At 54.1% G+C, this 27,710-nt stretch overlaps 1 protein-coding gene across 1 annotated transcript; it reads left to right on the forward strand.

The window, feature by feature from the left end:
• RND2 (Rho family GTPase 2) lies at positions 1 to 27,686 on the forward strand. The gene is made up of 5 exons (XM_077806309.1): positions 1 to 99; positions 826 to 913; positions 18,830 to 18,939; positions 23,943 to 24,077; positions 27,114 to 27,686. Exons 1-5 carry the CDS (start codon positions 1 to 3, stop codon positions 27,360 to 27,362), a joined length of 681 nt encoding a protein of 226 aa, XP_077662435.1. The 3' UTR covers positions 27,363 to 27,686.
• Positions 27,687 to 27,710: the final 24 nt, after the last annotated feature.

The following is a 27,710-nucleotide window of genomic DNA, read 5'->3' on the forward strand; positions in this document are numbered from 1 at the left end:
ATGGAGAGCGGGGCCCGCTGCAAGATCGTGGTGGTGGGGGACACCCAGTGCGGCAAGACGGCGCTGCTGCATGTCTTCGCCAAGGACAGCTACCCCGAGGTGCGGCCGGGGGACTTGGGGGGGAAGCTGCGGGGCCGGGGGGCTCTGCTGGGGGATTTGGGGGTGCGGCCGGGGGAGCAAGGGGGATGGCCTGTGGATGTGGTGGGGGTTGAAAGGGGGCCCGGGGGTGTGGTGGGGGATGAAGGGGGCTGGGGTGCGGCTGGGGGAGCAGGGGGTCTGGCCTGGGGGTTGATATGAGCTGGGGGCGTGGTGGGGAGTTGAAGGGGACAGGGGTGCCCTTAGGAGCTGAAGGGGGTCCAAGCTGGGGGAGATGGGAGTCTGGTCTGGGGGTGTGGAGAGTGATGAAAGGGGGGCTGGGGCTCTGGGTGGAGGGGGCTGGGGTGTGGCCAGGGGAGCCGGGAGGATGGGCTGGGGGTGTGATGAGTGTGGTGGGGGATGAAGGGGACTGGGGTTCTGGCTGGGAGAGTTGGGGGTCTGGGTGGGGAATTGAGGTGCAGCTGGGGGGGCTGGGCTGGGTGTGTGGCAGTGTCTGGGGGGGCGGTGGGGGATGAATGGAGTTGGGGGTCTGGGTGGGAGATTTGAGGTGTGACCGGGGGAGCTGGTGTCTGGGCTGGGGGTGCTGCCGGACGTGGGCAGGGGTCTGTCAGGGACGGTTACAATGCGCGATCAGCTCCTGGTGCTGACGCCAGGGCAGGATCTGCTCAGCTCCCTGGGGCAGCCGGCGCAGGGACTGCTGACCCAGACTTGTCCCGTCTCCTCCCCCAGAACTATGTCCCCACCGTGTTCGAGAACTACACGGCGAGCTTCGAGATCGACAAGCAGCGCATTGAGCTCAACATGTGGGACACCTCAGGTGAGGGGGCAGACAGGCCCGATGGGGGCGCCGGGGATTTCGGGAGGGGCGATTTTGTGGCTTGGCTGGTAAATGTTCAGGAGAATGTTGGATCCTGGATTCAGTAGTCAGGACTCCCTCCCAGGCTGGGATCCCCATTTTCCCCTCCTGCCTGCTGGAATCCCCTTTCCCTCACACCACTCCTCCTGTTGGGTCCCCCAACTCTCTCCATTCCCTCTCCTGCTCTGTCCCATCCCCCCATTGCTCCCCACCCAGGTTTGCAGAGCCCCCTGCTCCAGCAGCCCCATCCAGACCCTGTCTTGTTCCCTAACTAGGGCACGACAGCTGCCCCCAGAAGGAGGCAGCCTGCCAGCTTTGATGTGCTGGCATGGGGGGGTGATAGCAGCCTGCCTGCTGATCTTCCCCGTGTGGGGCACACACCAGACCCAGCTGCAAATCTGTGTCTTTCTCCCACATAGGGAATCGTGGCGTTGCCCAGATAGGTGAGGTGTTTTAAAGTAATACAGCAGAATTAGTAACACTCTTCTCCCCCTCAGGCTATAGGAGGGGACAGAGTGATGGGTTACTGGGGGAGGCCAGGGTGGGTATTTTCATAGTTTCCTACAATTTGCCTTGCTGGGACTCTTCTAAGACCTATGAAAGTTGGACCTTTGAACTGACAACAGCTTTGTTCCCACAGAAACTAGAGATGGGGTGGTCTCTTGGGTCCTTTCTCCCTCTCCTTGCCCCCCAGGACCAATGCAGGATCTATGCCCTACACTGTATTACACGGGGCTAGTCCCTGAGGGTTAGAGACTCTATTTTCATCCCACTTCACCAAACCCAAACCCACCGAGCTGAAACAACAGGGTGCAGCTGCCTGCAGGGGTGGGATTTTTCCGCAAACTCGTGCTGTTTTTATTTAATTCAGTTGTAAATGTCTCCAGAGCCTGGGCTTGAACCATTTCCCTGGGGAGACTGTTCCTAGGCAGCAAGAGCACCTCCTCTAGGAGCCATTCCTGACAGCTAACCTGCATTTTCCTTGTTTTATGAAATGTGTGACTCCTGGTTATTCTAACCCCTCGTACCAGGCCAAACAAATCTCCCTCAGTGGCGTGGGCACCCTTCACGTACGTCTATTATCGTTAACCCCTGTGTGTGGCTGTAGACCCACTCTGCAAGCTGTGTGCCCTCATGACGGCTGGCTTTCCTACTAATGCCGACTTGTTCCTTGGAACTTTAGAAATGTCACTGGCTGCATTCTGATACTGGAGTTTCAGTGTCTTCTCTGCACAGCACTGTGCTTCGCTGCACCCTCACACCAGCCCAGTTGTTCCCCACGTCTGGCCCAACACTAATACACAGTAACCCCTTCGTATAACTTCTTCTTATCCTTCTCTTAAAACATAGATGGATTTGAGCTTGCACTGGTACTGTCTCCTAGGAGTGCTGCTCTACGCCACGTTCAGTTGCTGTACTGTACTCAGTGTCTTTCCTGCTTTGATTGTATCATGGATACAATTGCGTGATAATAAAACCAGTTCTTAGGTGCAAGGTGAGGCTAGCAAGGAAAGGGGGGAAAAGCTCTCAAGACTGGAGACCTCACCTTGGTGAGGAATGTGCTGCAGGAAGGTTCCTTTCTCTCATTACTCTCTTCCCTTTGACAAATGGTTTTGGGTTTTTGTTTGTTTGTTTTTTGTCTGTGTCTGGCTGAGATCATGCAGGAAGCCATAAATACAGCCCTCCTAAACCACAGAGAGCCTTATGACACTAAACGGGCATCGACACAAGTGGTTTAATTGTAGCAGTGCTGATAAAATGTTGGCATTTAGCACAAAAATGTGGGTGCACCTTTAAATTTACTTTTGAAAACCTTTCTGGACTCCCAGGGCGACACTGACGCAGCTGAGAGCCAGGACGTGGCTGGGTGCCTGTGCTAGAAACCTTCTGGGAAGGTTAATTAAGGCTCTTGTTTGTTTTTTCCTATTGATGACTCTTGGATTCAGAATGAGAAGAGAGGTTACGTTCCGTATGAAACCTTAAGTCAGAATTCCCTTGCTCTTGCATGTTAGCTTAATTTATAGCTGTGGGTTTAGCAGTTTACCCCCGGGAGCTGGTCTAGCTCTGCTGTGCGAGATGCAGCTGTGAAGTTCTCACTGGGGGCTTCCTGTCCTGGGAGAAGTGTGTGCTGCCGAAAGGTCCCTCTGTCTTGAGAGAGAAGGAAGGTCTTTCCCTTTGCAGGAGCAGCAGCAGCAGCGAACTGGTTGGCAGGGCAGCTGTTGGAGGTGGCAGAGCAAGGGATGAAATAATGAAGTGGAAAAGCTTCAGCTACCAGTGTTTACCTAGAGGCAGAAACTGTGGAGGCTGAATACACAAAGCGATGGTGCAGAGCTGGGGAATTACTGAACTGATGTGTCTGCATTAAAGTCCTTCCGAACACCCAGTAACAAAAGTTCAGCTAAAGCTTTAGGGCCTGTTAACAGCAGGGTACTACCTGGGCTACACCAGCGTAGTGCAGCGGTGAATCAGACACTTGGCTTGCTAGGGAATAAAGTGAGAGCAGAAAATCCTGTCATTCTTATGGCTTTTTGTGTGTGCGCATTGAGTTTTGTTATCCAGAATAATTGCCTCGGATTTGCTTGGGGGAGTTTCTGAACTGTAAAACCTTGAGGCCTGTCCCCAGTTGTGAAAGTGTGCGATTGTTAGAGGCCAATGGCTCCGCGGTGGGCGTCTGCCTCTCAGAATTAAAAACGTCAGCTTTCGAGCACACGGCAGCATGTTTGACGCACTCGGTGTTTTTTAGGAATTTTCCAGAACATTTGCTTTGATCTTACAAATGTTAAAATTAAATGATGTGATGAAATGGCTTTAGAGGTGTGTACATGTATTGTACGCCTGCATCACGCTCTGTGACGCACTCAGTTCTACCCTTTTTTCCTTTTTAACAAAAGAAGTGAGTTTTATCCAACATTTATCTCCCTTTCTTCTTTGCTGTGAATGGATTTTGATTCGTTCTCTCTCCTTCGGAAACATGTAAACCCTTTTAAAATGGGTTATTGTGGAGAGAGTCACTAGATAGCTTCCCAGATAAATTCCCTTCCTTTGCAGCTTGAATTTGAAATATACAAGAGCTAGTTCTTCAATAAATGGTCCTGCAAAACAGCACGCACCAATTTCCCCCCATAATCAAACTGATATTTTTAGCTGTAGACTGTGAACTGCTGTGGAATTTCCACTTCCCTTTGGAGACACTTGTCAACAGAAGCTTTTGGTAAAATAAGTTTCACACAATAGCAAATGGAAGCAGCTGAGCTGATGGGATCTGGAGCAGCTAATTGCCCCGCTGGTGCAGAGTGACTGTCCGCAGGATGCTCTTTCTCTAGACTGGGGGCTACCCGCTGCCACTTTTAACCGGCTTCCAAGCAGGGAGTATTGTTCCTGCTAAATTCCATCCTCCGCAGGAGGGAAGGGTGCTGCTGGGTATCTCCTCCTTTTGAGACGATGGTTTATAGTTTTCTCACTCGCCAAATCCTGGTGACTGAAGCTGAAGCCCTGGGCTTCCACCCTCCTGGGATTTGTAGAGACCTGAGCTGGGGAGCTGCCTGTCAGTTTTTTTCCTTTGCAATTAGGTAGTTGTGAAAGTGTGTAGAGCCGCCAGGGGTGGTCCCGTAACAGGCCCTACCGCAAGAGCACTCTTGTTAGAAAACTCCCTCTACTGGAGCTAAATGAAGCCACGGCTTATCGAACCGTCCAAGATGCCTGTTGATTGTGTTCTAAACTAGGATATTGTGTGCAGCTCCTGGGAGTAGCTTGCCTGAGGCTAACAGAGCCAGGTGACGTGTGGAGGAGGCTGGCTAATGTAGGCCTATCAGGCTGAATTTGCCCCTCTTGCTAAGTGGCAAATCCAGGCTCTGACATTAGCAGCTGGCAAGGGAACAGGTAAATCTAGTTAGGGAAACGTTATTGGAGGGTGAATGGCAGCGATGAGGAATCAAATTAATCCCAAATCATACTGCGGACTTGGATTTTCTCTTGAAAATCTTTTAACCCTTAACTCTCCATTCAGTTTTTCATAGTTGGAAGGTGACCCTGGCCTAGAATAGAATTCTTGGCCCTGAAAAGCCTTCAGCGAGCGTAAAGCCTCCTGTGCAGGTGAGGCCAGTGCACCCCGTCCGCAGGAATTTCACCCCAGATCCTGAGAACTCAAACATACATTCAACAATGAAGAGAAAAGGAGATTGGTTCAGGTCCCCCCCGCAGACGTCAGTCGTGTTCAGTGTTTGTTTCTTTGTGCGTCAGTCCTACACCCAGACATGGCATGAGAGTGAAATAGTGTTAGGTGCCATTTTACAGCACCGGAGGGATGGCCGTTCCTCCCCCCACCTCTGTGTATTTTTGAAACCATGAAGAAACAGTTTGGTGCCTTTACATGAAAGGAGACGGGGAAGCGGGGACAGCCCACCAGTCAGTCTGGAGAAGAGGAGCATTTCGCTGGAGGGAGGGGGACCTGTGGCGTTGGGAACAGCTTTGCTGGACCCAGGACTCCAGTGGGGAGCTGCAGTGCTCTCATTGCAGAGGAGAGAGTGCTTTGCCGCCCTTCGGCCTCACGGCGCCTGCATTCTGACCTCTCTGCTCACTGAGGTGCATGTGCGGCTGGCTCTGCACAGTCCGGAAGTACCAGTTGCGCTGGGAAACTCTCATGTTTGTCTTGTGACCCTGGTAAATCTCCCCCATCGGGCCTTGCTCCCTCCACAGATCTCAGGAGTGGTGCCTGAAATCTGATGTGGGAAAGGGTTTTTCCCCCTCCCCTGCCAAGTGTAGCGAGAAAACCTGCAGCCAGCTGTTAAAAGGGCTGGGGAAGTTAGTGACCCCTCAGGACATTTTTGCTGAGGTGAGGCTGTGACATTTCCAGGCCTCTGAGCGGGTCTCCACTGCGTGGACTGATAGCTGGCCAGGTGACAGGGCTAGGGCAGGTTGGGTTTTTTTTGGTGATGGGGTGGGGGATTGCCTTCTGTGAAGCTCCAGGTATTGGTCACTGGCCTTGCTGGCCCAGTGGTCTGATTGGCTGTGGAAAATCTTGCTCTCTATGCCAGTGGCTGGTGGGTCAGCAAGTCCCTCTCTCTCTCCAGTAGTGCAGTGGCTGAAAGCTTTGCTTGCCCTCTTCCCGGTGACCTAGCTCTCCAGCTGAATCCTGAAAGGGGGCGACTCAGAGTTTGCAAACTGAACGCTCCTTCTGCCCACTCCCTGCCAACAGTCCCTGCTGCCCCCGTGTATCTCCCGTGTGGTTACTGCAGCCAGCTCGCACCAGAGTGACTTTCTCCCATCCACCTCCCTTTCTCCTCCATGGCTCTGGCAGTAGTGTTCCTTCCCCAGCACGCCCTCCTTTTCCCTGGTTACTGGATTTGGAGAAACGGCCTCAGATGACACATGGGTGGGGAACCCCTTTCCGAGGCTGTGGGACAAGCAGCAAGTCAATGGGGTTTGGTCGGGCTGGGATTTAATCCCTGTGTTCTCTCCTCTTAAAGGGCAGGAAGTGAGCCAAGTAATCCGAGGCCTCCTTTGTGCTGTGGCGTTCAGACCCCTGCAGCCAAAGGCTCTGCTGGTGCAAACAGCCAGCACCCCTTGACATCGGTAGAGCTGCATTCATGCCCTACGGCGCCCCTCGGGCAGACCGTAAAGCTGCAGTTTGCACTGGGGCAGCTTATCCTTGCTTGGACCCCGGGTATGCCTTGCTGACGCACATCGCGCGCTGCCTGTTGATGCTAGGGGTAGCTACACCAACGGTGTCATTCGTGTGGATCCTGGCCTGACTCTGTGCTTTACACTGGCTCCGATTCGGCCCCCTAAAGGCAGTTAGGCTGAAAATAATGGGCCCCAGAATTCACCCCCCGTAGGAGGGACAGTGGGAGTTGTAGTGTAGCTAGGACTCTGTCGCTTGCAGCAGCGGGGCTGCTTAGGCGCAGGATTGCAAGTCGTGGTTTTGCCTCGGTGGTTGTGCTTTCAGGACAAGAATAACACAGTGAATCTGGAATTCTCCCGCCTTCCCTTCTGGCGTTCAGCAAGCAGGCTGACTTGCTGTGGTCTGGAGTGTGGGAACCCACAGCTTCTGATAACAAATCCCTCTTCAGTGGGAGCTCTTGAGGAATGTTGATGAGATTAAGGAGCTGAATAGGGCTGGGGTCTAAGGGTGACCTCGCCATGGATTCTTGGAGCTTTCTCATTCCCAAAGTCCCAGTGCAAGTGCCCGCAAGATCACCACTGCGGGTTCTTTTAGTGCAAGGGAAAGGACAGGAGAGTTCAGTGCCACTCACTCTCCGAGGCAGAGGAGAAATGCGGAGCTGCTCTTTCATCCCAGAATAACTCCTCAAATGCCCCCCATTAACATACTTGTGTCCTGCCTCTGAACAAATAAGTAGTTAAGCCTAAAAATATGTGCAGCTGGCTCACATTCTCATGCAGGTCAATAACCAATCGGACAAGTAGTTTAAGGAGTCGCAGGGCTAGCAGCAGAAATGCTGATGCTTGAAATAGATTTCCTGTGTGTCTGGGAAGATGCTAGCAGAGGCTGACTTCCCTGCAAAGGGATGGCCCAGGGGCCATTTAGCAGGACAGGGGGTAAATGGGATTGGAGCAGCTCCATGCAGCAGTGAAGCGAGGGGGTGCTGGGGTGCTGCATGGCACAACGGTGAAGGTTTTCTGCCTAGCAGTGCGGTTCTGGCCCCCACATGGCAGGGGCAGGGCGTGGCTCTCTGCAGTGACAGGCCTTTCTCCATCTCACAGGCGGGCTGGCAGGCTAACCTTCCTACAGGCTTATAAAGCATGCGGTGATTTGCTGGTGGACAGGGCTGGAGAGACCGTAGTGATGGGAGTGTGACCTGGTTTAGGAGTTAGAGGCGGGTGTTAAGGGGCTGTGCCGCAGCTTAAGAGCGATAGGTTCATTCCCTGCTCTGACACCCGCCCCCGGGGGACCTTGGCCCAGTCACTTGCTCTCTCTGGACCATGCTTCCCCTTCTGTACAATGGGAAGAATAATGCTCCCCTTCCCCAGCTCTGTCCCTCTTGTAGTTGGACTATAAGCGCTTTGGGGCAGGGACTGTCTCTTCCTCAGCACATCTGCAGCACCCGGCTGAATGGGCCTGACTGGGGTTGCTAGAGCAATACACAGCAATACAAATAACTGTAAGGGTGAGGGGTGGTTTCCTATCATGGCAGGTGACATAAACAGAACTGCAGCAAGTCCCCTAGGACTCTGGGCCCTGAGGTAGCTTATCTTTATAATAGCAAAGGGGCAGAGGCAGCCAGACTGGTAACGAGAATCCCACGTTTTTTCCCTTCCAGAAATGCAAATAAACTTCTGTCTCGTCTATGGGGGCGGGAGCTGCGGGGGAATACCAGAGTCCTGATTTAAGGGGGTTGGGGGCGCAGATCGCACAAGGTAAAACTCACTGTGAATGAGCCGGAAAGACATGCATTCCAGGACTCTGCTCCATTTGGGAATGGTGAGGATGCAGCATTCCTTTAATGCCAGGCTCTCCAGAGAAATAAAGTGCACAAGTTTATGAGCTCCAGCCTTTAGTGCAGGCAGAAGCCCCCGTGCTCTTACCCAGGCTGCCAGCCATTTGCCACTTACACACGTGGAACTTGAAGCGTGGAGCATCTCCGCTCTTCGGGAGATAATTGCATGAGCTCGGTCGGCCCGAGAGACATTTCCCTGTGAAGCACAGTGGCGTGGTGCCTGGACCAAGCTATGCTGAGGGAACCTGTGGGTTTGCCACTCCCATTCCTTGCTGTAATCCAGGGACTGGATTAGGAGGCACCAGGGAGAATCTGGAATGTGCTTGCAGTGCCTAAAGCCCCTGGCTTCTGGATGTGTCACAGTCACGTCCAGAGACTTTTCTCATTCATCTACTTAATCAGCTGCCACCAGCGTGATTCTAGCATCTGGCTGGAGAAACTGTGTGAGCTGGAGCCAGTGCCAGTCACTTTGACAACTGGCTGCCAGAGCGTCGCCAGCCAGGCAGCCAGAGACCACCAAGCCCTGCGTGTTCACGTATCCATTCTCACTGGCCTGGGGAGCCAATCTCCATTCCTTTCCCAAGCCAGGCCATCTGCATAACACAACATGCTCTGAGGCCTTTAAAACTGCTCCCTGGGACTCCTTGAGACAGCTGCCATCCGGGGTGGAGACCCGCCTGCTCCACTGAAACCCTGCAGAGCAAACTGCACAGGCTGCAGAGGGGGCCTGGGGCTTTCATTGATGGCTCTGGTCCTGGCTTCCCTAAACGAAATGTGCAAAGCGGAGTGTGCTGAACGTCTGGAAACGCCCTCTGCCCAATCTCTCCCAGTCCCAGTGCTCCCCAGGAGAAGGGAAGGGGCTGGGCTCTCAGTGTGGTGTACAGCAAAGCTCGCCTGATGGACCTTCTGGAGCCACTCCTTCCTGGCGTGCCTGGGCTTGTTGTATGTCTTCAGCCCCCAGCAAGAGTGGGGGTATGAACCACTGCGGTTCTCTCCCTCCATGAGCTGCCACATCCATGGTGAGAATTTGGCCCAGCTCCCTGACCCTCGCCTCGACTGGGGGATTCCTCTGCCAAGAACTGCACAAACTGGACTTCCTGTGAGTGAGAACTGCTCAGTAACGAGGCCTGGCGAGAGGCCCAGAAATGGCCTCCCAAAGTGTCTGAGTTGATTAGCTATTGTCTTGGTCATGCACTTTCCAGACGATTGCTTCTTCTGCCTGGTGTTCACAGACCTCGGGGTTAGAGCAACTTCGCAGGAGCAGCAGCAGTGTCCGGCCAGGCGCAAATCTCTGCTCCGACTCTTGTGGGATTAGGCTGTTCAATCGCCTCCCCTAGGTCCCCACCGAGGACTGGCCTAAAGGTGGCTGAATTGATCACATTAAGCTGTAACTTCTGCAGAGCAATTCAGAGCGTCCTTGGCCAGAACTCCTTCTGAAGTCCCTGGGCGTCTTGTGTCCCTGTGGTCAATGCCATTCATGGAGTCGAGAGATGCTTCAGCAGGTGCATGTTGGGAAAGTCCTGCTTGTTTGGTTGTGTTGGGGATGGCGTTTTGATGAGGGGGTTGGCTGCAGCTGGGCTTCTCTATGTTGCATTGGTGGTTTTCATAACGTCAGGGTGCCCAGAGCAGCAGATAGGTGTCTTCCTGCTTGTTTTACATGACAAGAAATAAACAAAATGGGGATAAGACTTTGTGAAGGGCTTTGAGATCTCTGGGTGAAAAAGGCTAGAGAAGGGCCAGGTACAAGCATTGCACTGCAGACATGGAACCGCCTCCAGCTGCAGCTGGGGAGCAGGTGGAGGTTGGAGTGTCCCTGCTTCTCTTCTCCCTTGTTTCACTAGATCCATTTCACTTTTGGTGCCACTGACCTTTATTTTTGATGATAATAATAGTTGCTCCTTGCTGCATTTTGCCACTTGTGCTGCTAACATCCCTGCTCTGGAATCTGGTACATGCTTTTGGGTTTCCTGGCTGCTTTTGGGCTTCCTGGCTGCTCAGCTGTCATGCCATCCCAATTAGCAGGGCCCTGGTTGCTGGCTTGCCTGGGTTTGTCACCAGAATTCTTCGCTTCCTGCCTCTGCCACCTGTCACGATTCCTGGCTTGAACTGGGATGTACACCATGCCACTGCTTGAAATATGCTCCTTGTGTCAGCAGGGACTGCATTATCAACCCACTGCACACCATGAGCAGCGAGGCTGGGGTATTGGATCCTTGACCTCTCTTTGTGCCTAGCTGAGTTGGGGTCAGGAGGACACTCAGCAATCCGCTCTGGAATATCGCTGCTGCCTGCTGATCAATTGACAAGAAATTCCTCTGACTTTTGTTCAGGGGGAACGGGGCTTGTTTCAGATTAGGAGAACGAAGCTGATCTCTGAGCCAATGAAAGAAAGCTCAGATTATCTTCCTGACTTGACAGGTACTGCTCTATAAAAAGCCGCAGTAGCTAATTCCTTGGCCCCCTGCTTATATTGACCATCAGCTCTAGCTATAAAGAGGTGGGACATTTAAATATTCTGCTCTGTTGTATTCCAGAGACATCCAGCCAGTTCTCTTTAAATGCTACCTTTTCTTTGTAGTTTAAGGATTGTCATGTCGTTAGGGCAGGGACCCTGCCTTCCTGCACATCTGCAAAGAGTCTGTCAGATTGCTGGTGCTATATAAATACCAGCCGTTCTCTTGTGAAACTTTTATTAAATGGCATCTACAATGCCCCTGTTAAAAGTGGGCCTGCATTGGTTCCGAGGGCACAAAGTGCCCTTCCTATGGATCTGGCTGGATGGCTTTTCCACTGGATGCGCAGCTTGGAAGCAGGTGTATTCCTGAGAGTTTCTGTAAGACGGGAAGATGCATCAGAAGGAATTACAGAGAGTGGGACAGAAAAAGCCCCCAGTCCAGATGGCTGGCATCGCCAGCCACTGAGTGCTTTGTTTTCAGGCCAGCCCCCGAGTAAAGGATCTGCGGGGATGTGTCTGCAGTCGGTGCACATGGATTCCTGTAGCTATTGGCGGGCACTGCACACACACACATCACAATGAAGGGATCTCTCCAGGGCTGGGCCTATCCCGAGCTGGCAAGGCTAGTGGCTGGATTCCCATGACATGCTCGCTTCCTGTAAATGCCAGCTGGCTTTTTCCAGACAAATAGTAAAGAGCATGCAAACCCCCAAACCTCCCCACACTTGGGACGAGGCGTGTCCTCGCAAGGCTGTTTAACCAGCTCTTGAAGGCTGGGCTGCTTTTCCCTGCACTCTCGCAGTGTTCAGCTGGCCCTCGGTAGCTGCCAGGAGACGTGGGAGAGCATCCCCTCTCAGTGCATCTGCAGAGAAAATGGCACCAAACATTTCTTAGAAAATCAGCTGGCCGGTTCCCAGCTCCCCATGGGGACTGGCCTGGCTGTTATTTACCAAAGACTTCTGGGAAGGCTGCCACTTCTGTCCCTTTCATTCACTGTCAGGTTTTCAGTCCAGGGTCTTTTACATTTCTTTACTTCCCCTTGGACAGGTCCTGGGAGGGGGACAATAGCGGGGCTGTTATATACGATCTGTGCCTTTCTCATGCAAATAAGCTGCCTGCTGCAGGAGGCTCCATTCAAGGACACCTCAAAGCACAAAGGTGGATGCGGGAGAGAGAAACCCAACTGCATTTATCGCTCAGAAGGGCTTTGCTCAGGCCTGTGAATTGCAGGATTTTGCAGAGGGCAGAAAGGGAGCAAGGAAGGGCCAGACAGGCGGTGGCATCTGCAGCAAAGAGGGAGTGTCTCTTTCGGGGGATGGAGCTGTGCAGAGCTGTGGCAGTGCGGCCTTTTGTGGCCTGCCGAAAAGTCTGTAACTTGCTTTGATCCTGCCCCCCCCCTCGCCCCGCTAACTGTTTACACTGGGTTCAGGCATGTCTCTGAGTTCTCCTCCTTCTAAGATCAAGCTGAGGAGTGCTAGCAGAGAGAAGAGGGGCCAGCAGTCCACAAAAAAATAGTTTGTATGCATGAAGCCCACTTCCCTCAGGCTTGCCTTGGAGCATCATGTTCCCTCCCTGTTCTGCTCTTATCCCATCTGGGGGCCACTTGTTGCAGCCGGAAGAACATCCTGTCCTGACGCAGCAGGGAGATGACTCGCTGCTCCCCAGTGCATGGCTGTGTCACGGAGGAGGCTGCATCTTCAGCCCCTGGCACCCAGAGCCCACAGAGCCCAGTTCTGCTCCCTTGTGCAGCTCTGTACCTGGCAGAGGTGTTCCCAGGCTGCTGCCGTGGCAGGAAGCTGGATGCCACCTGACTGGCGTCTGTAGATTCACTCCAAGCCACCATCTGTGCTGCCTCTGGCCTGGCAGGCAAAGGCTGTGAGCCCAGTGCTCATCCACCCATTCGCTCTTCCTACGTTGCTACCTCGGTGCAGCCCTTCACCTTGGGCTAGACCCTTGTCAGAGCTCATGAGCTAAGCAGGGCTATGCGCCGAGCACAGGTGGTTGGGAGACCTCCAGGGGGAAACTTGGGTGCTGCAGGAAGTGGTCTTTTCCCCAGGAGGGGGCGCACTTCCCTCTGACTAAGTGTGGACGACTGCCCTGGGGTGATGCTAGGGGGGCATTGTGCTGGTCAGCTGTGACCCACATGTGGATGTCACAGATCCCACGGCTGCCCCGGCGGGGCTCTGCTTTGGTCTGGTCGGTCCTGCTGGGGTAATCACAGTCGGCCGTCCTCCGTGTCCAAGGCACTTACCTGGCCCCTGTCACTGTAGTATCTGACCCCTCGCAATCTTTCATACATCTGTCCTCACTCTTTGGGAAAGCAGGGCTATTATCCCAGTGGCGAGGCAGAGAGACTCGGTGACTGGCCTGAGGTCACAGGGAGTCTGTGGTGCAGGAGAGAACTGAACCCATGTCTCCTAAGCCCCAGACTGGTGCTCTGACCATCCTTCCTCAGTGTTGTCCTTCTTTATTCCCCGTTCCAAATGACTGTAGATTTGCTGTCCACTGTCGTATCGCTGTTGTCTTCCAGCCTGAGGGAGGCTGGGTGAAGTATTCCTTTATCCCATGCGTTTGTAAAGCATGTTGGGATTTTCACAGGATGAATAAAATCTCCTATTATTATTATTATTTATTAACACCTCCATCCTCGCTGGACCTGCTGGGGCAGTGACTAATCGGGAAAGCAGTTGCATTTAGCTGGCACTTCATGTAATATTAACTCAGGGATTGTAGCACTCAAAATTGTAAATCGGCTGGATTGGCGAGGCTGCGTGTGATTGAATGCTGTGCTTGTTCCAAAGCTGAGCTTTGTTCTCACGCTAGTCCTCATCCATCCCCCAACCGCCCAGGGTTTCCCAGCCAGCCTGGGGGGGATGTTTGCTGGGAAGGGTGTGTATCAGAGTCACTCCTGTGTATTCACAGCCTTTGCGGCTAGAAAATGAATCCTCTGTCCAGCTAACTGCCAAGCAGTATCTCCCATCCACTTCATATAGCCAAGAAGGGCGAGAATGCTGACCTAAGGCCAGAGGGGTGGGGGCTGCAGGGGTTGCTATGTCCCCCTGTTTGTGTCCTGCCTAGTTACATGCTCCTGATGTGCTGGAGATCCTGCAGTGCAAGGTGCTGGGAAGATGTGTGTTGTTATTTACAGCTATGGCCACATGGCCTCCCGTGTGTGTGATCTGAGCTGGGAGTGGGCCTTGGAGTGGAAATGGCGCGTTAGATAGCCTGCTGCCATGCCAGGACTGGCAGAAATGGTGTGAACCCTCTGCACAGAGCTGGGGCCTTCTGTGAGCACCAGGTGAGGAAAACGAGCCGAGCACCCTCCCCGCACAAAGCGGAGGCTGAGGGTGCTCAGCTAGTGGGCTTGTTCGCCATATGCCTGGGAGCTGGGATTCTTCTGGTGCAGGGGGAGCGTTCTCGGCAGGCTCTGCAATCTGTGGGCTGGCTTTGCGCCTTGTGCTTGGCATCCAGCACTTCAGCGAGCTGGCTGGAGCTGCTGCCTTGCTCTGTAAAGGACATTCTTGGCAGGACTCCACGATGCACTGCAGCATCTGTGGGTTCTGGAAGAAGAGGTTTTTACAGCAAATCCTCTGGGTAGAGCATGAGGCTCAAAGATTCAGGCCCCTCGGCAGCTTTCTGTGCTGCATAAGCTAGGGCTGGTGGGGGCCTCCTGCCCAGCCTGCTGGGGCTCTGGATCCATATTCGCTGTCCCAGCTTGGAACATGCTAGTGTTGGCTGGAGGGGCCCCATGCTCCAAGTCTCATTATCACTCAGAACAGCTGAGAAGCAGCAAACTGAGATTAGCACTGTTTTGGTGTAAAGGCAACAGCACACTGCAGTCCCTTGCCCAACAACAGGAGACTCCCTGGCCAAGTCACAACCCCCAGCATGGCGCTGCTAAGGGAGAGGAGCTAGTCACCTCTGAATTTCAGACGCTTTGTTTTATTTTTGACAGTGACTTTGGTGACTGTCTAGTTTTCTCTCTTTAATCATGGACAGATGTCCATCAATCTTATTTCCTGCAGACCTGGATCCAAAAGGGAGCATGTCCTAGGCAGTCCTGGCAGGCTGGCTCCATGGACCCATGAGCCCATGCACACCTTGGAAAGCGCTAAACCGTAGGTCTCCAGGGCGTCTCACTGGAATCCTTGAAAGGCGTAGAGTGGTCAGCAAGCCAGAGTCTATGTTGGGGGGACCAGGGTCTTTGATTGTCAAAGTGTTGGCTGCAGAAATTCTAAAATGGCCCCTCAGGCGAATTTGAAAGTCATTTCCCTGAAAGACCATTGGAAAGCCTGGGTCTTAGGGAGATGTGAAACCAAGCCTTCCTCCGCCTCCAAACCCCTCTGGCTTTGGGGCCCCTAGGGCAGGCAGAGACTGCTCCGGCCTTTGCTGTTCATGGCTGGAACAGACTCTGGAAAGCGGGCGGGTTTCTGGACCAGCCAGGAGTGACGTGAGTGTGACTTCAACCTCTGCTTGTGTGCCTCTCCCAAGCTCCTGAGTTGGGAGCAGCCTGTCAGGGGGTGCAAAGGTCATTCTGGCCTGGAGCCTCCTCCCCATCAGCGGGAGGCCCCCGCTGCCCTGGCAGCCCCTGAACAGCGAGCGCACGCTCACGCCGCGGTGGGAGAAGCTGCTGAAGTGTGTGTGTGTGAGACTCAGGAGGGTAGTGACTAAATCCAGGGCCGTGCTCCATTAGTCAGCAGCCCCGCAGGATGCGCTGCAGGAAATGGCATGTTGCTAGGATACCGTTGGCTGTAGCAATGACTGTGCTCAGAGGAGCCGAAATCTCCTGCACAAAAGGGAAAGTTGCCCAGACTGGAAGAGAGGAGAGGCATCCAGAGACCTTTCTTTAAAACTTGAACTCTAACAAGAGGGTGTGTGGGGCAGGGTGTCAGGGGGGAGGATGGGGGGCCTCCTGCCCGGGGGGGTGAGGGTGCAGTCCTGCCCACACAGGGGGATAAAGGCTCTATACCAGCTCTGTCCAAGTTCCTTTCTGAGCACGCAGAGATCTGTGCTGGGTCCCATGTCCGTTAGCTGGGTCCCAGTGCAGCCGGGAGGGCCCCGTGACCGGTTCCAACAGCAGAGCCCGTGTCTATCATTGCCCAGACTGTAACAGAGCTCAAGCTGCCCAACTGGCTTTGGAAGAGGGGCCTGGAAACCGGCTGCCTAGTGGAGCTCAGCCCTGCAGGGTTCTGGCCACCTTAACCAGCAGCCTCCGATTCTGTGGGAGTGGGGGCCGCTCTGTGCTCCGGGGACAGCTGGGAAGGGGAGGGATGGCTGGTGCCAGACCTGCCAGCCACAGACAAGGTGATTCGGGCCTAAGGTTGGGTCGGGACTCTCCAGATGGATCCGCAGGGTGCAGTGTTCCAGGGGCTCCTTCAGCTGCTCTCTCAGCCTGCTGGCTGCTGCCTCCACAGACCAGACCAGAGTGTTCCCTCGGGGAACCCCAGGGGCCGGCCAGGCTGTCGGGCAGTTATGGCAGGTGGGAGCACAGACAGCTGGCTTGCCCTGCAACTGGGGTGCTGGCTGGGCATCCTCTAGCTTCTAGTGCGATGTGCAGGGGGCTCTCTCGTGCAGGCTGGTGGTGACTCTCCCTCTTGGGCCTGGAGCCTTAACTGGCCCAGACTGGAGCATCTGAGTCCGATCGCTCAAAAGCAGGTGCCCTGTGCTGGAGCTGTCGTAGGCTGGGGCCACCCTCATTTTGCAGTGAGTCTGAACTTCTCCAGTCCCCAGGAGTCCTGAGTGCTCAGCACTTCTGGAAAATCCGGCTCAAGGCATTTTGGGCTCCCAGAATGGGAGACCCCTCCCCAGATGGGGATCACTCTAGGAGAGATGTGACCCTAATGAACGGCGGACATCTGGGATTAACAGATGCACTGTGGAGCTGTCAGGAGCTGCTCCCTCATGTCCTATCCCTGCGGCTTTGGCTCTGGATAAGACATGCCTGGTAAAGTGTTGATTGATTCGTACAGTTTGCAGTGTTCCTGTGGCTGTGTTGGTCCCAGGCTTGAGAGAGACAAGGTGGGTGAGGAAAGCACGTCTCTTTAACTAGCGGAAGTTGGTCCAATAAAACTTGTTACCTCACCCACCTCGTCTCTACAGTGAGTGGTGGGCTGATTCCTGTCTGGCTCCCCATCCCCAGCCCTCTAGGTTTCCTGAACGCTCACTTGTGGCTTGTGGAACCACACTATCAGACCCGTGATCTGTTGACCTCCTCTCCATGGTTCGGGGGATTCTAACATGCAGCCCATGACTCCGCTGTGTTTCAGTACCAGGCCTCGGCATTCAGCCCTCCACCAGAGAGCAGATGGCAGCCATGCACAGCACCTGTGGGACTGGTCTTAGGGTTCTGGCATGGCCCTTGGCTGGGCAGAGTTGATGTATCCTTCTCTGATAGTAGGAGGGCTCTGTGAGGTTAGCACATGTGCTCCGTTAGGATTCCCCTAAAGCCCATTGAGCCCTGATGGTGCCGGGGGGCTGCCTGCTCTGCTGTGGAATGGGGAGATCAGAATGTTCTCCCTCTCCGGGGCTGAACCGGGAATCAATAGGGCTCTGTGCTCAGCTTGTCTGCACAGACGAGGAAACCCTGCTCCAAGTGGCTTATTTCCCCCTCCCGCCATGGAGGAGAAGGATATTTCAATGGGAGACAGTTTGGGTCAGGGCCTTGTCCTCTTATCTGCCAAGCTCCCAGTTGGTGCTATGCGTCCCGGCTCGTGTGGCAGAGCCTTCTCTTAGCCAGCAACAGGGGAGGAGAGCTAGATTCTCATGACTAGAAACTCCAGCAGAGAATTAGCCTATTCTCCTCTCGCCCTTCCGGAAATGTGAACTGTCATCATCCATAATTCATCAGATGCTGCGCTCCATCAAGGGGCCATTTGACACCCAGCCTGGGTGCTCGGACTCCCTCCCTCGCAGTGGGAAAGTGCCGGCCAAGAGTATTCCCAAGGGGCTGCCGACAGGAAGTGTGTCCTGTTTCCGCACCCTCGGGGTGGGGGATTCTTTTGGCAAAAGAGGGAAAAAGAATAGTGAATTCAACAAGGACTCGGGTGTCTCTGCTTCCCCGTTTCATAAATGAACAGCTGCTGCTCATCCCTCCCGGAAGCTTAAGCCATTGTAAAGCCAAATATAAAACTGTAACAGTGGTTTTAAGTAGCAGTGAGCTGATTGCTCCATTACTGTTTACTGAGGCATTTACAATCGCACACAGAATGCACTTCAAATAAAAACGTGATGGGATGCTGACTTTAATGGCTGACATTTGCATTTGAGGGCTGGCTGGGTGGGGAGCAGTGCAGGCATCCTGCCAGCTCCACCAGAAACCCTGCGGAATCCAGAGTCGGAGTTCCTCTATTTATGGCCCAGTCTCCAAACACGGCCCGTTTTTATGTACCAAAAAAGGGAATCTGGCTGACGATTTTGTTTTCCTCCAGGTCATTGATAAAAATGTTAAATAGGGCAAAGCCAAGAACAGATCCCTGCAGGATCCCACTAGAAACACACCTGCTCAGTGATGATTCCCTGTTTATAGTTACATTTTCAGATCTATCTGTTAGCTGGCTTTTAATCCATTTAATGGGCCATGTTAATTTTATATCATTCTAGTTTTTAATCAGAATGTCATGTGGTACCAATCAAACACCTTACAGGAATTTTAGTATATTACATCAACACAATCACCTTTATCAACCGAACTTGTAATCTCATACAAAAAATATCAGATTAGTTTGACAGGTTCTATTGTCCATAAACCCAGACCGAGTGGCATTAATTACATTACCTGGGCAGTTCTGTAGCAACATCACCACCAGCTGTGCCTGGAATTAACAATTTGGCACCTGGGAGAGCGAACAGATCTACCTGCCTGGCTTGCCCTCACCAGGCTCCAGGAATAACTGACCGCCTCGCTCCTGTCTAGCACAATCCAGGGGTGTGGAGCATGTCTAACGGCTCACCTCCCTCTCTCTGTTGCAGGCTCAGCGTATTATGACAACGTCCGCCCCTTGGCCTACCCTGATTCGGACGCCGTGCTCCTCTGCTTTGACATCAGCCGCCCAGAGACGCTGGACAGCGTACTCAAGAAGGTCAGTGTCTGGTGCTCCGTCATGGCCACTGTCCCATGAAGCAGGCTGTGTCATTACAGCCCAGGGCACCACTCTGGGAATTTGTAGCCCAAGGCCTGTGGAAATGGGGTTAGGGCATTGCCATGGGCCAGGTGAATGCCCCGTCGACCCTCTAGGTCCGACTGTGTGTCTTGGCCATTGTCTAACTCCCAGCTCAGAATGGTGTCGGGCTCTCCGCTCACAGGGACGGGGCCCTGAGTGGTGGGGCAAGATGGCCTGTGCACACTTGCTCACCTGGTGCGCTTTCCCCCTCCCCCAGGGTGCTCACACTGCCTGGGAAAGGACCAGCTCTTTCCTGGAGTGAGGCTCTTGATACCTGAGCCCTTCTGGAGGGGCCAGTCCCCTGCCGTGAGCCAGGTCAGAGGCCACTTTTCTCATCCCTACCCTTGACAGCGGCTGCTGCCTCCCCCCACCTGGGCTGCAGCAGAAAGTGACACATTTCAAACTGAAAGGCGCCCATATGAACAGTGCAGCTCCTGGATGGCTGGAGAAGGGAGTGTGTGCATAGGAGTGGGGTGGCTTGGTGGGTGTTCTGTTTTTAATGAAGCCCTCGGAAAGTACTGTGCATCTCAAAGGCCTGGTTAGCACCCCCAGCAGCTGGCGTGCTAGGAATTAGCTCATGAGAGTCGAGAAGTGGGCCTGGTGCCTATTTTCTTGTGACTGGAGAGTTCATTAGCTGGCTCAGTCCCCCTCAGGTCAGCGTATGCACCATGGAGAGGGTGGCGGTCAACTCCCCACAGACTGACAACAAAAATAACCAGCTGTGCCGCTGAATCTCAGACCTGTCTGAGAATAAGATGAATTGGCATGAGGTTGTTGGCCAGGCAGGGAGGCAGAGGGCCACGGTTAGTCCATGGGCACTTGGACGCTGCCTGCCACAGGCCACTGGCAGCATAAATCTGAGCTGACCAGTCAAGCTTCTCCACTAGCAGCTAAAGGTTTGTCTAGTGAAAGTTTAGCACCTTCCAGCAAAGCCGTTCTGTGTGGCTGGTAATAGTATGTCAGATCTTTAGAGCTACCCAGGGATAACAGATTTTGGGTAGAACTTCAGCAGACCTGCATGCACTATGTGGTACAGAGATGGGAGGCTACCAGGGACAACCTGCAGCACTGCAAGGAACGGTGCCGGGGAAGCACTTCCCTCTGAGTTAGCACTGAATGACCCAACGTCCCAGAATTTTGCCTATGGGTATCATGCTGTCGGAGCAGCCTCCTTTTTGGTGAGCTGCAAAACCCACATCTGTGACCCGATAGCACTTCCTATTACCCTAGCGTCCTCGCCAAACTCGGATGGGCCATTACATTCCCTCGGCTGAGATTCCTCCTGCAGTTTCCTGCAGTTCTCACTGCGGTGCACCATTGCTGTGCTCTGTGAAATAGCTGCTCTATCCCTCTCCGGAGCGTCGCCATGGCTGATATCTGCTTTGAAAAGCACTTTGGAGTCCCGTGGAGCGAAAGGCCCTGCAGAAATCTAAGAGATCGCTATTGTTGCTCCCGCTAACAAGCCCCAAGTTACTGGACTGGCCCAGACACTGGCTTCTGAATAAGTCACGTTGTGGTGTCTGGCCTGGTGACCCCCACAAAGTTTTGCCAACTGCTGAGCTGAAGCAAATGCCTCTTGTTCAGCTGTTCCTGCTGATAGGGAGCACTGGGAGGTGGGGCTGGGACTGCAAGATCCTGGCAAAGGGGACAAAGACCCTTAACAACTTGCTCAGTGTTTGAATCCAAAGCAGCTCCCTAGATCTGGCTCTCGCTGTTTAGAGGGCGGCAGGCTGCATGTGGACGGTAAGGAGACTCATTGCCCAGTTTAAGGATCTGCAGAATAATAGCAACAGCAAATCATTTCTACCTTAATGAGCAAGAAACCCACTAATTATCCTGAGCCGGCATTTATTTATGGCCCTGTTTGCATACACTTCTGTGCTGTTAAATGCAAGATGTTCCCTGCACAGCCTTCCCAGATGCCTCAAATACTATTAGGCAATGTCTTTTTGATATGGCAACTTAAGAAATCCCTGGTGTTTTAGGGTTTATTTTAAGTACCTCTGAGTAGATGCCTTGTTTCCTTTGGCGCAGGTTTTGCAGCCTTCAGAGGTGAGGAGAATGCCTAAAACACCATGAAGTGGAAATAGGGTTTAGCTTTTGATATCAAATTAGTAAGGATAATAAAGCTGCCTAATAAAGCCCTGGGCCAAGATGCTAATTCAGCAGAGGAATCTTTTTACTATCACAGCCCGTCTGATGCCTAGGATGCAAAACCTGAACGAGCATTTGATTCGTGGAGCCCTAGTTTGTCACAGCATGTCACACTGAGGGGGAAGGAGCCACCTGAGAGAATCCAAACAAACAGCTTGCTAGTATATACAGCCTGGGCTTTCGTGGTGCAGTGCCTTAATCCTGACAGGTCTTGGTAGTGCAGCCCTGTGTCTGGGACCCACGGCAAACTCCAGTCCCAGTGTCCCTCTCCAGCATCTGCCTCATGCAGATTAATTTCTGCCTGGTTACAGACCAGAATCAGGCCCCTCTCTCCCAGTGTAGGGGACTGTCATTTTGGGGCTGCAGTAGTTTGGAGCCTAGTTCGGGTGACCCTGCTGCTCCACCTTCTCCAGGATCGGGATCTCTATCCCCTGGATGAATGCTGATGTTTACGTTCAAGCTACAAAGGAATTTTAGGCACCTGCCATCCAAAGCCTCTGAGTCATGGCAACTGGCAGTGATGTCCGAGACCGTGGAATCTCCCGTGAGCTGTGCAATCAGCTGCTGAGGCAGTGGAATTGCTGAGCAGCACAGAGGCTGCCTGTGTCCCTGGCCACAGGTGTGGATAGTCTGTGGGGAAGCAAACACTGAGGCCCACCCTCCTGGTGGAATAGATGGTTTCTCTCCCTCTAAGTCCAGCTGTGGCTGCTCTGCCCTTATGTTTGCAGAATGAAACCGGTGCTATTCTGAGCCATGTATTTTTCCATCAGACTGTGGGCACCAGGTCGTCTTTTAATTGCCTGGAATATTTTCCCATCGGCTCCTCTAGTAGGATATTGCTAGTTCTGAGTGAAGGCTGGATGAGTTGAGGTGCTGGGAGTTTCTGCTCACTGTCTGCCTGCACCTCCCAGCACTGAGCACCGAAGCCAGGTAGCTGACTCCAGATCACAGCAAGGGCGACCTAGACAAATCTTCTTTGGGGAGGGGTAGAAGGCAGAGAGGTCACAGGGGATGGTTTTATTTTCTGCTGCAGCCGCTGAGCTGCATGCTGGAGCTTCAGAAGCTGCCAGTTAGAGCAGAGGAAATGGCCGTTTGATGCCCTAGCCTATTCCTTCCAGGGCTCCCAGTTCCTAAGGCCACTGGCCACGGCTGTGTTCTGAAGTCTGACAGGCAAACCAATTCCGTGTTTGCTGTGTAAATAGCTCCCTGCTGACTGGGGTGTCTTGGAAACAGTTGTGCAGAGGGCTCAGCTGGGGCACCCTTTGAAGTGCCAGATCTGTGCACCAGACTGTGTGGTCATTACTCTTCCTTAGTTGAGCCCAGAAGTGGCTTCCTGGGGGCCCACAGTGGGGGATGGGAGCTTAGGCTTAGCAGGTCTGCAAGGCACATCTGCAACAAGTGAGCAGAAAGCCCCCTATTCAAGAGACACTCTGCTAATTCCCTGCCTGTGACCATCAATAACGTGCCCTAGTGAGCTAATCGCCCTTCGAACAGCTGTGCCCCCAGCTTGGAAAGGGCATCTGCACTGGAGGGTTTTGCAGCTTTTTCCAGCCTCATCCAATTAAAGCCTCATGTTAGATTCAAAAGGTCAAAAGGCGACAGTCCCTGTATTTTCCCATCCTGGCCTCCAGGTACCCAGCCACTCCCTGCATGTGCGCTGGCTGAGTGTTTTGTAATGGGATACGGCAAAGTCCCCTCTGGCGTGTCTAGCTTCAGCGAATCCAGGTGTGATCTTGCATACCCCTTTTCCCCCCCACCCCTGTGTCTCATGGACCCCGGGCTTCTTAGACATCAGTCCCCCTGATTTGGGGTTGCTGGGGCTCCTACCCTGGCAGGGTAAATCCACGTCAGCAGCATCTGGTTAGGGACGCCTGTTCCGAAGCGAGCGCCCACGCAAACTCGTGGGGTGGGGGCGGCATGGGCCAGGGCCCTGGCGTGCAGCCTGGAGAAGGCCGAGGCCTCTCCCTCACTGGGAGCCCAATGCCAGTCCGTAAATTGCAGGCTGGCTGACACTGAGCCGAGCCAGGGAGCTGAGAGTGAGGGTGGAGCTGGCGGTTCAGAGAGATTTTTCCCTGAGGGAAGCTTGCCTGGGCTGGGGGCCAGCTGCTGCTAACTGAAGGCCAGGGTGGGCAGGGGGAAAAACGGGAGCCTGTCAGCTGCAGCTGCCTGGAGTCTCTGGGGAGCCCCCTGCCAGCCGGCTGCAGGTAACCTGCTGAAAGCAGCGCCCCACCCCTGTGGAGCACGGCTCCAGCGACGGGGCCTTGGGGTTCTTGCTCCGTTCTGTGCTGACTGGGCCAGGTGGGGTCCTCGGATACACTGCCTGCCAGCCAGCATGGAGCACTGTGTTCCGGTGGAAGGGGGAGGGCACGGATGGGGAGCCAGGACTCCTGGGTTCTCTCCCCAGCTTGGAGAGGGGAGTAGGTCCTAGTGGGTTAGAGCGGGCGGGGCGGACAGGGAGCCAGGACTCCTGTGTTCTCTCCCCGGCTCTGGGCAGGGAGTGGAGCTGGAAGACGTGACCGACACACAGTACTATTATGATTGCCCTTGCCTGCTTTCCTGAGGTGCCCCCATTAGGCCCCCCCTGCTGGCAGCAAGGGGCTGTTCCCAAAGGGCTAGAGTCTGCTAATGCCCCTTGCTGGCTCCTGCTGTGCCCTGGGTGGCTGTCTTGCTGCCAGGATGCAGGTGCGGGGGGGAGAGCCCTAGCCCCTCTCGGTGAGAGCCCTGCGAGCTGCCATTGAACCCCGCCCCTGTGTTGCTCTCTCCCGCAGTGGCAAGGGGAGACCCAGGAGTTCTGCCCCAACGCGAAGATCGTGCTGGTTGGCTGCAAGCTGGACATGCGGACAGATCTGAACACCCTCCGGGAGCTCTCCAAGCAGCGCCTCATCCCCGTCACACACGAGCAGGTGAGCTTCTCCAGGAGACTCCAGGGGGTGGGGTATGCCCCAAGTCCTGCTAGCTACAGGAAGCCCTGCTGATGGACGGGAGCTGGGCTGCATGCCCTCCGTTGTGCTGGGACCAGCAGCCAGGCCTCTCTGCCTGCTCCAGAGCAGGTGTGGCCCAGGCTTGATGGAGCAGGCAGCTCTGGCTCGCAGACGCTCTTCTCTCCACCCTCAGTGTGAGCTGGGTATATTCTTAGCCCTCTCGCTGAATATTCAGGTTGCGGGCGCCTCCCAGGAGCCGTTACTCTGCATACAGGCGTCCGTTTCTGGTTCGCACCTAGCAGCTAAAATTACTTCCCTAGAAGGTGATGAAGACACTTGGTCTCACCTATAGAGTGGGTGGTAACGGCAGAGGGGGTGGGGCTGCTCTGAGGTGGGAGAGCTCCCTGGGCTCCAGCAGGAAGCTCTTTCTCCACTTGGTGACCAGGGTGACTTGCGGGGCTGGCTGCTGCAGACTAGGTGGAGTGAAAGCCCCAGGCCAGCGTTCGGTGACTGCAGTTGGGGTCAGAGCCGTAGTGCTGAATGTCGCTTATCTGAGCAGATCATGGGCCGTTGAAGGCTGTTACTGCTTCTGATCATGAGACCTCAGCTTGGAGCAAGCTGTGAGTAAGACAGAGGATGCTGCTGTCTGTGGGTTCATCTGGCACCAGGATTGGACTTCATTCTGTCCTGCTGCATTAGACCACCCCTCCAAGGAAGCCACTGCTCAATTACCCCGAGACTAGCCCTTAGGTTGGGTGCCCCAGTGCAAGCCACATGATGATCCATTCGCTGTCAGGTGGGTTAACACATCCCTGAGTGTAGCACGTTCCCGCAGAGCATGCAGGAGTTGCGATCACAGATGGATTCAGTCCTGCCTTCTGCTGCTTTGGCACATGCTGCCCGGTACCCAATAACCTCTCCAGGGCACTGATGCCAATTCCGCCAGATGCATGGGAATTGCCGCACAGTCTTTGATTGGGGGGGGCGGGGAGAAGTTTTACCTGCCAGATTTCAAGGGAGTGAACTGGGGTGAAAGCTCCAAAGGAGAAATTCACCCTGTGCAGGGGGCCAGTGCAAGGCCCACTGAAGCTGAAGCCCTTTCCAATCTGTTTAATCAAATTGATGCAAACTGGCGCATGGCGTGGACGCATGTTTTGGTGCAAGAGCAGTTTTATTTCAGTTTGTCTTAAACCAGTTCTTAACTGATGTAAACTAATCTGAAGTTAACGTGGTTTAAACTGAAATCAGCACATCCACACAGCAGTTTGCATGGTTTAACATCCTGCCTTTGGTTAAATGGCACAACTGTGTGCAGCCAAGGCCTGAGACAGCAGCGCTTTGCCCCTGAGCTGAGTGCTCAGCCTCATCTCTTTGGCATTGCTGGGGGGGTAAGGGGGGGAGACACATGTTGCCCCGGCTGCATCCGTCACCCATCTGCAGCCTCCTGGCATCCCCTTTAGAACTGTCGGGCTGTCCTTGCTTCCTGTGGGCTGAAACCTGTTCTCTGTTTATGGCACCACGGCGTCAGCTTGCAGGGGAGGGATAAATGATGCTGTGGTTTTGCTTGTTCAAGGTTGCTCACTGGGACAAGGGGATGATTTCCCCTCCGGGTTCACTACTAGGGTGTCGGTGCAGGTCGGGCAGCTGAGATGGTGTCACAAACATGCGTTGGAGACACAGAGCTCACAAGTCCTCCCATTGCCTCTTCTAGGTGCCAGGGCTGCAGTCATTTAAGGAGCAGGTGTCTGGCTGAGTGATGAGCAAATTCCCACTTTTAGGCAGCATGGGTTCAGGGTCCACTATCCAGAAGTGGAGGGGAGGGATTCCGTCTGCCATGGGACCTGTGTGGGGTTAAGGCACTGGCCTGGGGAGCTCTTGGTTCAACATGTGACCTTGGAAAAGTCTCTACATCTCTCTGGGCCTCAGTTCCTTGCCTGTAAAATGGGGACAATAATCCAGCCTTTGTCTGTCTATTTGACAGGCCAGGGATGGTCTCAGTGTATACACAGCACCCAGCACAATGGGACCCCAATCTCCAGTAATTCACAGTAATAATGTGCCAATCACAAGAGAAGGGTCTAATAGATGGGAAGCTGCCTGGGCAGCCAGTGCCTGGTAACTCTGGGGCCCTTGCATCAGGACAAGCTGGGAGCAAAGGATAGGAGAAAAGAAAGAAGCTGTTCTGTGGGGTAAATGTTCTTGTAGTTAGAAGCAGGTGACGAGACCCAACCCCCCTGTTCTCTAACTGCCCATTGGGAGTTGGTGCCATTTATCTCGATTATCGAACTGTGGTGAGCACTGCAGTTACTGTCCCTCGTCTCCCCACAATGGCTGAGTGGCTCTAACTTCTGCTAGGAGCACAAAAAGGCCCTGCCCCTTTCCCTTGCTGGTGTCTCTGTGGGTAACGTGGTCCCAGCCCTACTGCTTGTTCAGGCTGGCCTGTGGAAATGGTACAGCCCTGCATGAGCTCCTGGAGCCCTGCCGAAGCATGAGCATCTAGCATGGCAGAGCTCCGGCATGTGGAGCTGTCAGAGGCAGGGGTGGTGGAGTCAAGCCATTGCGTGTTCTTAATCCCAGGCCACGCTGCCTGCCCAGGGGCTGGGAATGTGAAGAACTAGTTCGGGGGAGGATATGCACCCCAGCCCTCTCGTGCCTCGGAAGCCAAGCAAGAGTCAGGAGGAAAGGCCACCTTGCCCTCCTGCCATCTGAGAACGGGCCCTCCTGCCTGTCACAGGCTGATTCTGCCCACAGCTGGGATATTAGTGAACCGGCACCTGACACCAGCGTTCCTGGCACTGCCGTCCCATTGGCACCTACAGTGCCGGCTGCTCAGGAGGCTTGTCTGCACCCAGCGCTCTCACTGTTTGGAGAGGGGATGAATTAATGTTGTGTGAGAGCAGCTTCCCGCTGAGCTGCACTTACTGCCCGCAGCTGCCAGCACACGCAGGCTGATGCCGTGTGAACGGATGCTGCCAGTGGCTGCCATCCAAACGCTTCTCTCCCTTCCCCAACTCCTAGGGCAGCACGCTGGCACGGCAGGTGGGGGCAGTGGCCTACGTGGAATGCTCCTCCAAGGTCTCTGAGAACAGCGTGCGGGATGTCTTCCACGTAACCACGCTGGCCTCCGTGAACAGGATGCACAAGAATCTCAAGCGCAGCAACTCCAAGCGGGGACTGAAGCGGGCATCTCAGATGCCCAGCAGGACGGACTTGTTGAATGACACAGAGATCAGGAAAGACCGAGCCAAGAGCTGCTCCATCATGTGACAAATGGGCTGTAAATAGTGTGTGTGCGTGTGTGTGGTGTTCGTTTTGTACAGTAACGGGCCTAGACAAAGGCGCCAGCTGCCTTCCCAAGGCTTTTCTTTTAGTCTCTCTAGGTCTGAGAGACGCTAGCTGCAAATCAGGGTGCATGTGTCACCCCCCCACCATGGAGACTTCTGGATTGGCTGTTGCTGTGCTGACTGCTTGGGGTAAAGGAACCACTCAGCAGAGGAATATTCAGGTGCTGGAAAGTCTGTGCTGAAGTGAAAAGGGGGAAAAAAAAAGCATGTGTGAGAATCTCCTGTACACACGTCTCCCTGTGTATGTGCGGCTGTACCCACACGCACACAG

The sequence above is a fragment of the Eretmochelys imbricata genome, chromosome 27 (genome assembly GCF_965152235.1).
Source record: "Eretmochelys imbricata isolate rEreImb1 chromosome 27, rEreImb1.hap1, whole genome shotgun sequence".
In the NCBI taxonomy this organism is placed as follows: domain Eukaryota; kingdom Metazoa; phylum Chordata; order Testudines; family Cheloniidae; genus Eretmochelys; species Eretmochelys imbricata.

Bases quoted from the DNA above. Each gene is read 5' to 3' on its own strand.
- RND2 (XM_077806309.1), top strand. From the start codon at position 1: ATGGAGAGCGGGGCCCGCTGCAAGATCGTGGTGGTGGGGGACACCCAG. The intron at 914-18,829 runs GTGAGGGGGCAG...TCTCTGTTGCAG, and splicing joins CAACATGTGGGACACCTCAG to GCTCAGCGTATTATGACAAC. The intron at 18,940-23,942 runs GTCAGTGTCTGG...TCTCTCCCGCAG, and splicing joins TGGACAGCGTACTCAAGAAG to TGGCAAGGGGAGACCCAGGA.